Genomic DNA, 18,116 nt, shown 5'->3' on the forward strand with positions numbered 1-18,116 from the left:
GAAGACTTCATCTTTATCCTAGTTCTTTCCATTTAGCAAGCTCAATAAATTTTCAACTGCATTGATATCATATACCTCATGATCATACCATGTTACTGCAGGAAGAATTAAAATAATAGGAAAGAAAAGGCCTTTAATTAGATAAAATGAACACAGGAAAATGACTCATTTATTCACAGTCCTGAAATAAACCAGTGAAAGAATCAGGAGCTATAAAATAATTTCTATAATCCTGAGGCATTATGACTTAAACTGTTTCTCATATTTTTTCCTATATCCTCATCATGGAAAGCTAAGATTTTGATTTCTTTATATGAATACACACATACACACACACACACACACACATACCTTCTTTGTTCTCACTAATTACATATGTCCTGTAAGTAAAACAAACTAAAAATCAGCACTCTTTTCTAACTTTAACAGAAATAAAATCCCAAAGAAGGGAAGTCTTGTCCCATGAGAGGCTATAGTTTAAGGCCAAGAAGTAAAAGAATCTACAGAACCTAAATCTTAGTTTCCTGGTGGGGAAGCAACCAGTCTGTGCAAAAGTAGACATGCTATTAGCCACCACTTCAAGTTCTTATGGTATTACCTCTGGTAAAGGCTAAATTGGGCAAAATGGGGGTAGCTGTCTCTTCTCATTCTGTCTGTATTTGGCAGGACCTCCATAATAAATTTTAATGATAGTAATGCATATGTGGGATAATGGATCATATAAAGACGAAATTCATTTAGGTTTTGAAATCTTTCATACTATATACCAATTTCATGATTCTTTGCAGAGAAAGCATATTAGCATCACTAACAAAGAGTTTTCATTATAGTATGCTCCAACTCACTTTTGGAAATTCTGATTCACTAAACCTAGGGAGGGTTTGGCAAGCTGTATTTAAAAAAAAACCCTGGAAATAGTTTTTCTCTTTTTTTTATTTTCGTTACTGGGGATTAAACCTAGTGTCTTACATGTGCTAGGCAAGCACTTTACCAGTGAGGTACATTCCCAGTCCCCATCTAATGGGAAAGTTTGCTTTGTTTTGTTTGTTTATTGATTTGTTTTTAGATAGGGTTTCACTAGGTTGCCCAGGTTGGCCTCAAACTCTCCTGCATCAGCCTCCAGAGTAGCTGGCGTTACAGATATGTGCCATGGCATCCATCTTGAAAAAGCGTCATCTTGTTTCGTTCTAGTACCTAGCATATTGCCTTGGCACATGGTAAGTGATCAGAAATTGTCTGTTAAATGAACAAATGATTTTGATTACTTCACTTTTTGGTTCTGTCCACTTCTATGGAGATATGGAAGGATACTGCTTTTGTTTAACAATTAAAATGTAATCACACTCAAAAATTGATGTAAGTATCCAGTTCAGGTTAACAGACCACCAATATGGCCTCCATTCTGGTGAGGTCTATTATATGAAGAAACAACACACTGATAGATTATTTTCACAACTATAAGGACAGCCCTGAGAATAGATTTATTTTTTTTAGCAAACATTTTAGTAACATTTAAAGTTGTAAGACACATCAAATAAACAACCTGTTTCCATTTTCATTATTCGTAGTAAGTGTTCTCTATGAGAAAATTAGTATTATGGTTTTGTAACTATGTAGATAGAATAGGAATATAAGAGAAGAAGTTTATTTTAAAAATTTTAAAGAAATTTTACTTTAAAGTTTCCTGTAACTTTTTAAAGATCAACCTATTGAACTCTAGACAAACAAAAATAATAATGATTTTATGCATTTATTGTAATAGAAGAGCTTCAGAAATAAAATCTGTATATAATAATATAGTCAAGGGAATACTTACACTCTCACTCTGAAAAGGATTTAAGAAATTTCCCCCCATTTCACCATCATCCCTTGGAGTGCCCGGTTGATTACTCAGGCTCATATTATTGGGAGAATTCTGTAAACAAGATTTAGAAAACAAGGCATTGTTGAAGATTTTAATTTCCCTCTTGCATTGTACTGTTTCAAAAACTGAATCTACAGTAGCATCTCTAAGGACAAAGCAGACTTATAATTTTAATCTTAGACTTCTACCACGTATTCTAGTTCATTCTTTGTACCTTGGCAAGTACTAATACTCTCCCAAATGAAAATTTAAAAACAAACCCAAAAAATCCCCCAAATAACCTACAACAACTATTTTCTTAGCCTTAGAATCAATATTTATTCAACTTCCCATCCTCAGTTTATAGAGCTCCTAGAACTCTGCAGAGTTTAAAAAATTTTCCCAACAGGGGCACAGTGAAGAGAGAACCCTCACAGATAAGCATGGTGGAATGACAATTCCCTCAGCAATTTCATTAATCAAACTTTGAAAGGTTACTGCTGTAATAAACACATCCCTTTAATTCTATATGCAGTTTATAGATACTATTCAACTCTTTTTTATACAAACCACAATGAAGCAAGGAAGATAGTTTAAGAACAGTAGTTAAAAACAAGAAATATCGTTAAGACTTGAGAATTAATTGTGTGTCTTTAGAGAAAAAGAAGGCTGAAAAGTAAATTGCTTTAGAGGTTTTTTTTCCTCTCACTAGTTTAAAAGTAGATTTACTTTGAAACTTCCTTCTAAGATAAAATGGCTGCTATTAGCAATCTAATAAAAAATGAAGTTAGCAGTGCACTGCTTCATATTCTATTTAAATTTGTTAGTGTCATTATTATTATGTAATTTGAGCTATGCAGGAACATCTGATACTCCACATCAATAGGAAATACAGAATGGCAATGGCATATAAATCATGTTTATTTGTTATTACAACTGTGACCCACGGGACTCTTTCCAAGGTGCAATTTATTAACTTATTAAAAAAAAACTTCAGTGTTAAACATTTTCATTGCTATTTCAAATGAAAAAACAATTTTAGATTTTTTTCCTTAGGCCACTGCCATTATATATTCTGTTTTTGGAATAAGTTTTTATATGTTTTTTAAAGAAAATTGTTCAGAGGATTTGATTTAACTAAAACAAGGTGTATTGCAAACATTAAAATTTCATGAATGAGTTATTCCCAGAAGAACAAGTGCTTTTTAAGAATATGGTTAAACTGTAAAGCAGAGGCAGGTAGATGAGCTGGTGGAAATACAACTTGTATCTTGTCTTGCTGTGCACCCCACAGGGAGGATCTGAGAACAAGGATCCTCTGAAGTCCATAGGAGTTCTATATACCAACGAACCCCAAGGGCTTGACAACCGTACTTTTATAGCATAAAGAAGTTCTATTTTTGTTTTTGGACATTTTTTTTTCTGAAAATGTTACTTACACAAGCATATATAAAGTTAACTGTACTTTGAATTCAATGTGGGTAATTTTAAAAATTTAAGTAAAATTTAACTAAGTGTACCATTTTAGAATCCATTAGTTATTAATCAAATAATATATTTACTTTGAAAACAGAAATATGTTGACTTAGCTCAAAAAGGAAACTAGACTCATATAAGTATTGTAAGATTTACCCCAAATCTATCTTTTTTGGCAAACACATAGATTTCTGTCATTTTTTGAGAATTACAATTTGTTATATATGACAACTGAATGCATTACAATTCATATTACACACATAGAGCACAATTTCTCATATGTCTGGCTGTACACAAAGTAGAGTCATTTCCTTTGTGTCTTCATACATGTACCATAGCTCAGTTGATAGATTTCTGTCATTTTGTACATAATAGAGAAATTGCTAATATTAGAATAAAAATAATCTAACAAACATATGAGAAAATTTAAGGATGCACCTGGAAGTTGTATACTTATACACATTGTTAAATAAATGTATAAAATGAGCAGCCTCAAGTCTTGTGTGACATCAGACTTCCAGCAGCACATTAGGTGGTCTAAGGGGATCAGTGCAGCCCTGATTAGTTGGGGTGCTTCAGGTCTCTGCTGTATTTTTGCCATACATCATTTCTTTATATATAATTTGAAATTTAGCTAACTGCAGTTATGATTCCTGAGTCAAAGTGCTGATTTTTAAATATTTAGAATTTGAAAGTAATATTGCATTTTTAATAGTTAAATACTTCCAAAATACTTCCAGGGTTACTACTCCTGTTTTCCAGGCTCTCTTCAGATGACTCAAATTTACACTCTTTTATTTTGGAAAGGGGAGAGGGATGATACATAAGGATGTTGAGAGGAAGAATGAAAGGGCATAACCTATAAAACTAACGTAATATAATTTCTGAAATGTATTTCTATTCAGCCCATTGGACCATATTTGAAAAACATTGAAGAAATAAGGACAAAATATTTTGTTTTGTTTTGTTTTGACCTGAAGTGATTTTTGCAAAATGTTGTGAAAGCAATAAAAGCTTCTCAATGGGGAGTCTTAAGAAAACTGTGCTGTCCATGATCACTGAGTGACGTGATGAAGAGAGAGGCTCAAGAGCACACTCACAATTGGCATCTGAGGAACAGCTAAGACAGTGGTACTGGAACCCAGCCCAAGACTGGTGGTAATAAACTGTGTGCCCACGTCATCTAACTGTGGCCATATTTGTGTCTCCAGTGGAGTTCATAATCAAGGTAAGGATATCATGCACAAAAGGAATTAGGTTGTTCAGGAAGGCAGTACAATCACTTGATGATATAATTAGAGAATAGGGAACACAAAAGAATACAGGTAAAGATTACTTTTAACTACAATACTCACATTAATTAAATTTCTTACTTCAGTTGATGTGTACTTTATTTTGTACTCATAGTCTAGAATTTAGCTTGAGAAAATATAGTCAGGTTTTACTGATTCCATCTTCAAAACAATTTTATCACATTCTCATTTACCCTTTCTTTACTCTGGAGCTTTTCTCTTACATAAGCTATGATGTCATATGGAAATGTATATATGTGCATGATTTTCATAAGAAATATACCACACACACATTTTGGCAACCATTTTATCTTAGACTTTCTGATCTCTAAATTTACCTTGCAGTGTTTTTTCATATCCTTTTAAAATAAGTTATTGTCCCTTCTTCCATCCTCAAAAATTGTTCTAAATCCTTTCAAACTCTTTAAAACTTTTTTTTAAAGTCAAATGTAGATTTTTACAGAAATTTTGGCTATGTCTTTAATTAAAATAAAATAATATTGACATTAAGGTCTTGGGAAGTCGATTTTCAATTGATTTCTCACAGGTCAATAATGAACTTTCAGAGTGTTGTTTTGACTCTGCTAGCCCCCAAAAGGAGAAACAGCCTGTTTTTCCCAGTGGGTACAACTGAGCTAGAACTGGGGCCAGCACCCCATAGATGATGCTGAAAATCCTTCATCCAAGCCCATCTAGTTCTCATGTGTTCTCTCTAAATCGAACTCAGGTTCTTGAGGTCAGAAAACTACAGGTTCAAAAGACTACTTTAAACATTTATTAAACATGATATGATCAGATCTTTCCTTCTCATAGAATTTTTTTTCTTTAAACTCAAAAATATAAATGTGAAGTAGCTTAATGTGAGCCACAGATCTGTAGATGCTTTCCTTCTAAGAAAACAAATCACATGCTTATCTCCACCCCAACCCCTAAAACATCACCAAAGGAACATACTTTCTTTCAATTGATTAAATGGATGATTTTTTAGTTGCAGAAGGGATCAAAGGAGTTTCACATTTCATTTAAAAAAGACTTCTAAATTTAAAACTAATTCTGCATTTTTGAGAAAGATTTATATGGATTTTGTAGGAAATATTCAACTGAGAAATAATTTGAAACTCTTCATGTATAGCTTTGAATTCATTCTGACACTGAAACAGTGTTGTCAACCTGCAATTGACAGTGACTGTTTCTAGCCTTTCCCAAAAAGCAATGTATTAACTATTAAGAAGAAAGATATTTCATGTCCATATACTTCATAGCCCTTAGCATATGTTCACACTTGATCCTTGACAATTTTATGATATAGTCAGGGAATTAACTATAAACTTTATTTTATAGGTAAGGAAACTAAACTGGGAGAGATTAAGTAACACAGTCCCACCACATGGAAGTAGTAGAACCAGTTTTTATTTGGTACTTTTAATTTATCTCACATATAAAATAGATAAAATAGAACATATACAATTTTAAAACTAGAAAAAATGAACTAAAGTAATAATACAAGCAATGTTTTAAAAGGAAGTAAGAGTTTTTTTAAAAAGCAATACTGTGCTTCACAAAATGCATATTTAACTGGAGAATTAACTGAGAGGAATTTTGAACAAAATTACTAGGCATTAATAATTGAGATTATCTTCTGAGTCACAAGTAATAGAGACTAGGAAAAAAATAGGGTGTAAATCAATGAAACCAGGAAAAAAGAGGAAAGGAAAGAGAAAGCTTCTTAGCATAGATGTATATGTGTTAGAAAAGAAAGATGGGAAAAGTGGAGTTAATGATTGTTCATACTTCATAGTAAAAGACTGAAAAAAATTAGGCTGTGAATGGACAGAAGTAGAGATAAAAACGATTGGCAGTGGGGAGTATACAGTATGCATGATGCTGCTTCTGAGACAAAAGTGACTAGAATGCCACAGACACTAGTGGTACTGTTACCCTGAGACAGCCAGCTCAGTGCCCATAGCCAGTGAACCTAGAGTAAGGGCAGTGCAGAAATGAGCTACTCAGGAATTCATTTGAAGGCAGATGCAAATAACTAGTCATTTCCAGAATATTCATAAGTGACATATTTTCTGTTTGATGGGTAATTCCCCATGTTAAGTACGTATGAACTCCACTTGGTAAAAGTTTTTCCCAATCCTATTTGATCGCTCCAGTTACACTGAGCTTCTTGAGAGCAGAGACTATATCTTGGTTAGCTTTGGATTTTTACAGCCCAGCAGAATGCCTTGGTGCTTTAACATTTATTGAATGAAAGAACTCTTGCCTAAGTATAAACCATTTGAGGACAGAAACCATGTTTGTGTTTGAAGAAGACTTTTATGTCTATGTCTCCCCAGAGTGCACAAGGCAACACCAGTACAGAAAAGTACATAATGGAGGGGCAATCAGTGATGGGAGTATAAACAATATATCATTAGACAAGGGAATCTTAATCGCAATGGGCACAATATAGTGGAAAAACCTTGTATCTAGGAATAGGAATGGCAAAATAAGCACAGAAGGGGTGGTGATAGATCTGATATATGAGGGCAGATTAAATAGCATTTAATTCATCATTATGATGTTATTTAAAATTTTAAAGTGCTTTATAAATTATAAAGTACTTTCCATATAGAATTTTATTTATATTTACCTAATGTAAAAGTGTAGGGTTGTTAGTGGAAATTTTAGGAATATGGCCCATAGCAATCTGGGTGATGCTAATTTTGTATAATTAAGAGTATCTCTAGGGGCTGGGGATGTGGCTCAAGCGGTAGTGCACTCGCCTGGCATGCGTGTGGCCTGGGTTCGATCCTCAGCACCACATACAAACAAAGATGTTGTGTCCGCCGAAAACTAAAAAATAAATAATAAAAATTCTCTCTCTCTCTCTCTAGATAATTGCTTCTCAAATATGACATTAGAAATTTCACCATAAAGAACAATTCAGCTAACTCAATTATTAGAATTACCTGAAATAGCCTAATATGCTTATGGTCACTTTACTTGCAAAGGCGCCTCTCAGAAAGAAGGCACTAATAAAATTATACAGGGAATCTTATTTGAAAACAGGCTTTATGAATACTATTTCCCACAGAGATAAGCTAGTATACATTTCAAATATTTATCTATTTTTTTTAAAGACCTTTTGGATTGTTCCTAAACACAGACACCCATTGTGCTTATAGAACTTGTGAGGCCAAGTAGCCAAATAGTACAGGTACAATGTCAAGATTACAGTTTTAAATATTTTTGAGGATGAAGTCTTAAATCAAAATCTTTTGTAGATCAACCTTATTTTATGTTCCTTGGCACTGGAAATTTTATATTATTACACATGAATATAAATTAGTAATAGAATTAAAAGCAAAGTCACCCTTTAATGAATTTTTCTATTTACTGATAAAAGCAGACTTCTAAGCAAGTCATTCTAGTGCTAGCAATAATTAGTTCTTATCAAGCATTCTAAATATATTTGACTCAGAGAGCTATTTTAAATTCATCATGACCTAAAAAGTATTTAGGCATTATTATTCAAAAAAATTAAGGCATTTTAGTAAAGGATTAATTTAGATCCTCAGACTATTGAAGGAAGAAAAATGCAGACATATACACTTTCCTACTTGTAGTAATATAATTTTCCTCTAATTACTTTCTTATTCTATTTGGGGGACAAAAATAATGATTGCATATATCAACATTGCCAAATGAAGGTTTGAAAAAGCAACTGAGTGTACAAAGGCAATGGCCTTCTAACATGTATAGCCACTTTTTCAAGTATTTTGAATTGATTTCTCACAAGTCAATAATGAGCTTTCAGAGTATTGTATTGACTCTGCTAGCCCCCAAAAGGACAAACATATTGCTTTAAACACCTTTACATCATCAAAGTATTATCTAAACACTGTCAGTTTACTTTATAAATAAGTAACATCATATTGTGATTAAATTGGTTATTACTGAGTGTAAATTAATCCTGTATAATATGCCTTATATATGAATCTTAGTCATTTTAGAAACATGTCTAAAAGACTCATTTTACCTCTTCCCACAAATTATATAAATTCATATTTTTAACTGCCAATTAATCACACCTGGGACTTCTATTTTTAAACTTTTGTTTAGGAACAAAATTCAGTTACTCTAATAATCTTTGACTTCTATTGGAATAAAATTCAGATAAAAACAACACAGAATGCATAGTACTCACCTTGGAAATACTGTCCATATCTCCTGAGCCTGAAGAAAAATATAAAAAGAAAGTCTTATTAGGTAAGAGATCATTTATAAATTAAACACTACTGTAAGGTGCATCAGCAATATGATGACAAGTATAAGAAACTCTACCTCTAGTTCCCTATCATCTATATCTTTATTGCAGAATAAATAAAATCCCTATCATAGATTCCTGAAAATACAACATTAGCGAGATCATTTATGTATCTTATTCATGTTGGGCACAGTGGCACACACCTGCAATCCCAGCTACTTAGAAGGTTGAGACAGAAGAATATAAGTTTGAGGCCAGTCTGGGCAACTTAATGAGACCCTGTCTCAAAATCAAAATAATTTTTAACAAAGAGGGGGAATGATATATTTGCCTAGTATGTGTGAGGCCCTGGTTTTGTTCTCTGGAAATGTAAAAAAAAATTTTAAATAAATAGAATTTCTTTAAACTAAATATGTATATATGTATATATGATTTTTACCTAGTTTAAAAGTTTTTTAAAAATACATTATATATGTGTGTATGCACACACACACCTCTATATATGTTTTCTGAAACAAAATTGTTTTTGAACCATATTTTACTATAATAACAAAAAAGTATTCCTAATAAATATTTTAAAATTGACAGCAATCAACACTCACGGTCAAAACTTAAAATACTGTATTTGAAAATATATTAGTGCATTTTAATTTTGATTCTGAGAGAAATGAATAATAATATTGATTCTTACATAAGAAATAGAATCACTCATTAAATAACAAACAACAATTAGATCTTTGCCAAAATATTAGTTTTATTCTGAACTATTTTATTTTCATAATTTTCCTGGAATAAAAATATTATAACATTTTAATAGTATGGCATTTAATCAGCTTCACAAGTAGAGCTTAACATTATTGTAAATAAACAGGCATAAAAAATTGCTACATATTTTATATTGAATACATGCAATCATATATATATGCAAATATGTAAAATAGTGTTCATTATAGAAAGTAATGAATCCAGTTGCCAAGTATATATAAAACTCTTGAAAATTTTATTCTAGCGAATAGTATAACAGAGTATTCTATGGCCAAGTGTCATTTTTTTGTGACTAGTTCTACAAGTAAAAAGATTGAAAAGTGAATTGTTTTGAAATAAATTGGAAAACAAAATTCTGGAATAGCATTGTCTAGCTAGGTATGGTGGTACGCACCTTTAATCCCAGGCTCTTGGGAGACTGAGGCAGGAGGACTGCAAATTGGAGGCCAGCCTAGCTACAACTTGCCAACATCTTGTCTCAAAATAAAAATAAAAAGAAAGGCTGGAGATGTACTTAGGTGGTAGAGTATCCATGGGCCCAATCCAGGGTGGGGAGTGTAAATAATGCTGTCCAACAGAACTTGGTGTGATGATGAAAACATTTCTGTGTGACATCCATTATGGAAGCCATTAGCTATTACTGTGTCTGTTGTGCACATTGTATGTGGCAGTGTAACTGAATAAATGAATTTTAAATTTTATTTAACTTCATATTAAATAGTCATACATAGTAGCTACTGAAATTATATAGTGCATGTTAAAAATAATAATAGAACAAAAGTGTGACTTTGAAATCAAGGCAAAATTAGCATGAATCCTATCAACTTGCTGCAATCTGCAAATAATTTCTGAAGTTACATAGTCTTTCAAGTATCACAGGAAAGCGTTTCCTAACCTTGGGGTGAGGGAGTAAAATCTGTAGCTAGCTTAAATGGCTCATAGGTGTAGTTTGTCCAATTTAAATAAAAGACCCCCCCACCCCCGCCGCTTTTGTGGTGTTGGAGATTGAAACCAGGGCCTTGTGTATACGAAGCAAGCACTCTACCGACTGAGCTATATCCCAACTCATAAAAGACCCTTCCTAAAAGAAAAAAATTTATTACAGTCTCTTACTTCCAATGTTGACTTTTAAATTAGTCTATGATTATGTCACTTAAATATAGACAGACATAAGATACATTTTTCTTTTGGTTTTGTATTTGTCTTGTCTACAATTATAATGTGTTGTGCAATCTAGTCAACTTTGTACCATTCATCTCTACTTCTCACTATGTAAAAATTTTTATTCACCTTGTGGATATTTGGCTTCATTTGGTAAGAAGGCATCATATATGAAGCATGTTTTCATCTTTCAATTACATACATGAAATCAGCTTTGTAATGAAGACAAAGTAAGCAGTGTTGTCTTACAAGGGAACCATTCAGATTATCTGGAATGTGATTACCAACTTTATTTTTAAAGGGAGACAAACATTAAAATATAAAAACAAAATTAAGAAATTCTTGCAGAGAATTGAAATTCTTCTGAGACTATGTCCACAGATTAGTGGAGAGAAAGAAACCAGTTGGGAGGATGATGTAGTCCTCTGAGTGAGGCATGCATGATAAATGCTCAAAGGAGCAATATTTCCTTTGTCATAAACCACTTAGATTTTCACAGATTAAAGTAAATGTCTAAGATTATGAGCAAGGGAAGAACAACTCTTACATTTCTTGTTTTCAAGTGATTTCGAGTTATCATAACCAATATATTGTAGATTGAAGTATCATTCTGAGGTAAAAGTTGAAGTATCTCAAAATAAGTATCTGGACAGAAAATTTTTGCAAACCATAGAATCCACTACATAGAATTAAGGTTTTGTTTTGAATTTATTCTATACTTATAAAATCCTTACCTAAAGAGCCATTCATGTGATGTGACTCCATTCCTCCTAATCCACCCATGGGACCATCTGACCCAGGACCCATTGGAAACTATATTAAAAATGAAGAAAATGATTGTAATCATATTGAAACAAATTTTATCTTAGTGTTATAACACCTACCTTTAACATTACAAAACATTGCCACAATTTATTTTCATTTTTAAGTTATAGAGAGTTTTTACTTGATTTTTTTTTCAGCCTTATAGATTCTCTCATTGAACTGAACCAACCCTCTCAGTTCATCTTCTCTATGCTCTGGATGTGCAGGATAATGTTCATTTATATTCAAAAAATTTTTTTTCTTAGATATCCCCAACTAGATAGCCATGCAAATGATAAGTATTTTCTCCTATGATCCTGACAAACTTTCTATTATAAACCAAAGATAGTTCTTAAGAAGCTGTTAAATGTATTGGCTTATTAAGAAGAACATGTCAACATCATTATGACAACATTAATATTTTTTTTAGCGGGCCATTTGTTCAAATGGACATAATAAATAATTTCATCTTACAGGTTAAATACATTTAGTTCCTGAGGGATAGCTGAACATAGCTAATTCTTGGCAGTCTCAACTTTGTCAGTTCAATGACAGTACATATTCTATAGCAGTTCTAGTTAACATATTTTAAAGCAGTGGAATTCTCCTTCTTTCCAAGTAACATCTTAAATATTAGAAGTCTGGTACAAAACAGTTGTGAAAAGATGTGCTATAGTAGATTGGTAATGGAAAGTCAATGGCTTGCCCATTGTCTTCCCCTCATCTCCCTAGAATACTTCTGAGGAAACTTGGAGTCCAGTTTGAAGCCAAGTTATCTTATGCTTAGAGCTAAGACAATCTGCTGAAAATATTTTTTTCTTCAAAGTTGACTAAAGCAATCCTTCTATAGTATATGGTGCAGAATACTGAATGTGGAGTGTGTTCATGTGTATATGGAAGGGGCAGTGGTAGTTACCAATCATAAAGGTTTTTGGAAGAAAAAAAATTCAGTATATAAACCCAAATACTACCATGACTGTGTGGAAATATGGGGGATTTTTATCACTGTGAGCACACAAACCACATGCTTTCAAGTTTTCCCAGGAGAAGAATAATTTTGCTACCTAAAATTAATTATCTAAAAGCCCAGTGAATTTTTAGTAAAATGACATGTAATATATATGCTCCCTGATAAGTCAAAGGTTGACTTTGAACTTACTGTTATTATTCAGTTTTTATTAAAAGCATAGTTTAGATCTGAACTGAGCAACTAGAGCCAGAAAACTCAATAGCCTGTGAATTTATTAAGTTTGGCCCTTTTATCTGGCCCCCACAGTGTTTTAAAAGACAATAACACATAAATACATGTTTGGTTAGTTTAACACAAAACAAATGTACTTCTGATTTTTCTCCAGTTTCAGCTATACGCTATATATTTATATATACATGTATGTGTAGCATAATGTTTTATGCATAGTCTTAGCTATATTGTTATATACATTGTTATATGTTATAATAAATATTAGTTTAATTTATTTAATTATATGTTATCATTATATTTATTTATTTAGATTATATTTACAACTATAATCTGTTGTAAATTTTTTGTTAACATGTAGGCCTGATATCATGGGTAAATATTTTTCTATACACTTTTTACAGGAAAGATCACGAATATATTCTTCTTGTAAAACTGTCTCAGTTCCATATTTAAACCCTAGATTTCATAATCTAAAGAAAAATGTGCATGTGCAAATTCTTAATTTATTTTCAAGTTCAGGAGGATTAGAAAAATCACAATAAAAAAATTAAATAGTGCTAAAAATGATATAAACACAAATGATTATACACAACTTGTCATTTTAAATAATATTAATCATTCAGTGTTTCAGATAAATTGAGAGGTCAGCATTTATAGTTAGGTTCACTTTTATATTTATATAAGAACCTATGCATTCTATGCTGTTTTTTCTTCAATCTAAAGTCTAGAAAGAATTTTTCTGATATCCAATAGTCTCTTGGATAATAAAATAGAAAGCTTAAACAATACTCAGGAAATAGAATGTATTGAGTTTGAAAGTCTTAAAATATATCCCCCCAAGGAAAAAATCATATTTACATTAGGTCTGTTAGGTCCAGGAGGTACTGCATTCATTAAAGTATACATGTTGTCTCCAGAATTAGTTGAATCTGAAACAAAATATTACTTAATTGATATCTTACTTTATAATCTGTACAAAAGCCATCACAAAACAACAAAGATGATCTGGATACACATAGGTATTGAGAGCTGTGACACCTGAGATAGCTATTACTACTATTTGGAAACAAGTATCTGGGAGTCTGACCCCAAAACTGTCATTCTACCTATGATGGTATGATAGGTATATGATAAGAGAAATAGTCACTTCAGTAATTCAGGTCAAAGAATTATTACTTCAACAATCTAAAAGGTTACAGTAAAAATTTTTTGTTTTTTAAAAACGTGGATACTTTTTGACTTCTCTAAGCAATCACATGTATGCATACAATAAAAATCTCTTAAAATTCACATTTATTATCTTTTCAACTTTCATTATTTCTTTAGGTTACTATCTAAAAATTCTAAAGATAAATCATTTTAGCTATTAATTAGTAAGAGCAGGTAGAATATCCTGGCTTAATTTAAAAAGAAAGAGATTAGAACGAGATTATGTAATTGGAATAAAAAACTCTCGTTTTAAAGTAAAAGCCAGATTTCTCCACCCAACAGTTTTTTTAATAAAATTCTTCTTGCTCATTTTTTTCTTGATTCATTATTATAAAATAAGTGTAGTATATAACCCATACAAATCTGTAACATTTTAGAGTGTTTAAAAAAATTTACATGTCTCTTAGTTAATTCCTACAATTAAAATAGATTCTACATAGATTACTACATAGTCCCTCAGGCTGACCCCTACTTGTTTATACTAAGTGAGGTCTCAATCTATTTTTGTGGCTTTAATGATTTTCATATTGTTATATACCTAGGCTATTGGTTCTTTCCTGCTTATGACCAAATTTTCCCATCTTTGAATTTTTGTTTTCTTTTCCTCCAAGCATCTTTTCCCCAGTTCCCACCTACTGAAATTCAAGACTTATTTCAAATGTTACCTATTCCATGAAGTATTTTTTTTCCTGATATTTCCAAGTAAACAAGGATTTCCCCACCAAGAAATTCTGCCTTGAATAACAGTCTACATATTGTCTTATTTTTGTCTACTACTTTCACTTAGGCTATAATAATCTCATTGAGATTACATGCCTCAGAAAATAAATATTGGTTAACTTGGATTTAACTAATGAATAAACTCTATGACCTGCAAAGTTCTCTTTCAGAAAATCTTAGATTATCTTTTAAATACATACAACTTTCAAATGGGTTTTCAACTGAATTATTGTTAGTCTTGGTGAAAGGAAAAATGAGCTATATATTTTAAGTATGCAGAAAGGACATGAATTTTTCATTTTTAAGACCAATAGAGAATATAATTTCACCTGATAAAGAATAAAAAGGAATAGGGTGTCCTTTTCTAGAAATTGTCTGACTTTTTTAATTAATAGAAGAAATTTACAGTAAAGTGAATTTTTGTCACCTATTTTGGGGGCTAAGGGGTGTTGACTTAATATTAGAGAAGTGATTGTGATAAAGAATGAATATATAATGAGTATACAAGAATGCCTGGAAGATATGCTGGTTGCAATTTCTGACTTTAAAGTTAGAAGTGGTAAAATTACTTATCACTTGCAATGTTTAGAGTTGCTCCAATTTTCTTTAGTCTTGTAGTTAAAGTGTTTCTTAATCACATATTCCCTTCATAAATTAAACATTGACTCCATTGACTACATGATACAAGAATGTAAATGTAGGGGAGATGACCTATTCACATAATTCTATCTTCAATGAATTTTATTAATAGTGAATATGCTTTGAGGATAGAGAGTATAAAATATTTACGAGTGCAATATAAAGAGTTAGTGAAGTAAAATTTTGTATTGTCAAACTGGTTTTATTGAAATTTGAAAGTTGAAAATTTAAAAACTTACTTTTGAGGATCATTAATGACATGAATTTTAAGTTTCTATATATCTCAAACTTCAACAAACCAGTTAAAATATGAATCAACAATGAAACAATTAAAAATTATTTCTAGTTATAAAAATTTCCTATTTTATTACCTAGAAGTAATTCCAACAGTTTCTTTTCCCCTACTTTTTAGATTTTTGATATATATATATAAAACATATATATGAATTTATATGTATACTTATGATCATATTGTGTTGAATCATGAGCATTTATTTTCTCATTAAAAATTCTTCGAAAATAACTTTAATGAAATTTCAATTATATTCCATCATGTTATACAAATTAATTCAATAACTTCACGAAAAGTGGATTAAGAGTGAAAATTATGTTGACTATTTCACTATTGACTATGACAAATGAACATCCTTGTGCATAAATCTTGGATTGTATCTTTAATCATTTCTAGTGTTGGGATTATAGTCAAATGGTATGAACTTTTTCACTGCTTTTGATATATGTTACCAGAGTATTTTTTAAAACTGTACTCATTTAAACTCCAATCAGTAGAGTCTCCAAACACATCTAATAGTCTGTATTAAAGTCACAAGAAAAAAGGGTAAAGCTCTTTGAAATAACTATGTAAAATGTATATGGGTATATTGAAGTAACATTTCAACTTAGAAGATTCAAAAAACTTTTCCCACTCTGGTAAATTTACTAATAAATAAATTTCTATAAATAGAGTAATTAAAACTGTGAGCAGATGTATATCCATCTTAGCAAGATGACAGATATGGTGGCTCTGATTTGTTATTTTAAATCTAATAGATCTGTTTCATTAATGTTATACAGATTTTTTTCTAAGATATGAGCTATGGATCTTTTTCTCATTTTCAAGGAATCATTAAGTTTGATAAATTATTGGGCAATTCATACCAATGAACAGTTTTCATGCTAAATCAGTTACCCACACAACAAAATATTCTAAAGTTGATGTAACTTAACAGTAGTTATTTTACAACTCTGTTTCTTCCTACTTGCTACCTCTACTCTACTTCTTTAACCATGAGATAATGACTTTTTTATTTCATAAAACAATTTTTGAATAAACAATTTTCTAAATTTTGTGATTTTATTCTAGTAATCAAAAGCCCATGTGGCTAGTTTAATTACAATACCTGCTGGACTAGGCATGATGGGTGTTCCTGGTGGCCCTCCACCTCCTGGAGGACCCTAAATTATACAAAATTTCAGTAAAAATAAGGCATTTAATTAAACAATGTAAGGAAAACAAAGATTTATCTCTATAATAATCCAATTTGAAAATAACAGAGGAAATATATTTCTTCATAATTTATTTTCTTTGAATGCACCATCATTTCAATATTATGCAAAACACAATTTAGCTTAACTATGTTGAGATTGTTTTGACAAGTTTCCAAAAACAATGAGCCTGTAGCACTGATTTATTATTCATGACTTAATCACATCAGGTATAATGAGGTTAAGGAGAAACCACTTAACGGTGCTTTTACAAATCCATAAAATAGAAATAATTCATGTGCACTTGTGATTTAGTTTACTGTAATTTTATTACATTTTGTATCACTGTTCTTTAAAATAGGAAGCAAAAAAGATATTCACTGAAGAGAATATCTTTAAAAACCAAAGAAACTCAGATACATTCTGCTATTTCTTTTTTCAGCATCAACTGCAACAGTTCTGGAGTAGAATACATTCAGTTATCAATAACATCAATTAGAAATGAGATACAATGCTGCCTAATGCTGTGGGTTATTAAGACTACAGCTTCACACTCATACTGAAGTAGAGATTAGGATGTTCTGAAGTTAATTCAGGCAATCAAAATGGATAATTCAGACAATGGGTTTCAGAACTTTTCAGATGTCCCATGTACATTAACTCTTACATGGCTAAATTTTCATTTCATTCTTAGTGTGTAGATATAGCTTACCAATTATTTCAAAAAATATATGTATTTGGTATTTAATAAACAACTTAAATTTCCCTTCAAATAAATCTATATTTTCACTAAACTCTGTATGAGGCTTATTAAATGATTTTTAAAATAGTTTTACCCCAATTTTCTTACTTACGATTTGTTTCATACAAAATGTGAAGGAAATTAAACTTCCTTAGTTTATATAGCTTGTAGGAACATTAAGCACTAAGTTCACAGGTCCAATGGAGTGTGCACTTTTCACTATGTTAATAAACATTATTTCTAAGGCAGGTACAATGCTCGTTGATTTTCTTCTCATGTACTCCTTTAATTTCTATTCCAGTTGACCCCAACCTCTGAACATTTCCTTAGGAAAATTTCCCTTTTTATCATTTTATTCTTTCTTCTCTATTAGGCATTTCCCCCTAAATTATAACAAATTATCCTTTATGGTGGCCTTGAGATGTATCAAGAATCAAATTTGATTATGGTTAAAAAGTCATTTGTGAGTTCAAGAGTTTATATAAAACCTGCAATTTTAACTTCAGGACTATATGAATTACTAG

General features: G+C 31.2%; 1 protein-coding gene across 6 annotated transcripts in view; it reads right to left on the bottom strand.

Moving 5' to 3' along the window:
• Positions 1-18,116, bottom strand: part of Ssbp2 (single stranded DNA binding protein 2) — a 332,846-nt gene that overhangs the window by 6,478 nt on the left and 308,252 nt on the right. For 5 of the 6 annotated variants that reach the window (XM_021724853.3, XM_021724768.3, XM_005315652.4 and 2 more), the window contains 5 exons: positions 16,766-16,820; positions 13,656-13,726; positions 11,527-11,605; positions 8,807-8,835; positions 1,817-1,915 (listed from right to left, as the gene is read on the bottom strand). In XM_021724853.3, coding sequence (XP_021580528.1) covers positions 1,817-1,915; positions 8,807-8,835; positions 11,527-11,605; positions 13,656-13,726; positions 16,766-16,820 — 333 coding nt within the window. The remainder of the gene's footprint in view (positions 1-1,816; positions 1,916-8,806; positions 8,836-11,526; positions 11,606-13,655; positions 13,727-16,765; positions 16,821-18,116) is intronic. The other variant, XM_040273490.2, reaches the window with a different exon arrangement.

Source organism: Ictidomys tridecemlineatus, chromosome 1, assembly GCF_052094955.1.
Source record: "Ictidomys tridecemlineatus isolate mIctTri1 chromosome 1, mIctTri1.hap1, whole genome shotgun sequence".
NCBI classification, from domain to species: Eukaryota; Metazoa; Chordata; class Mammalia; order Rodentia; family Sciuridae; genus Ictidomys; species Ictidomys tridecemlineatus.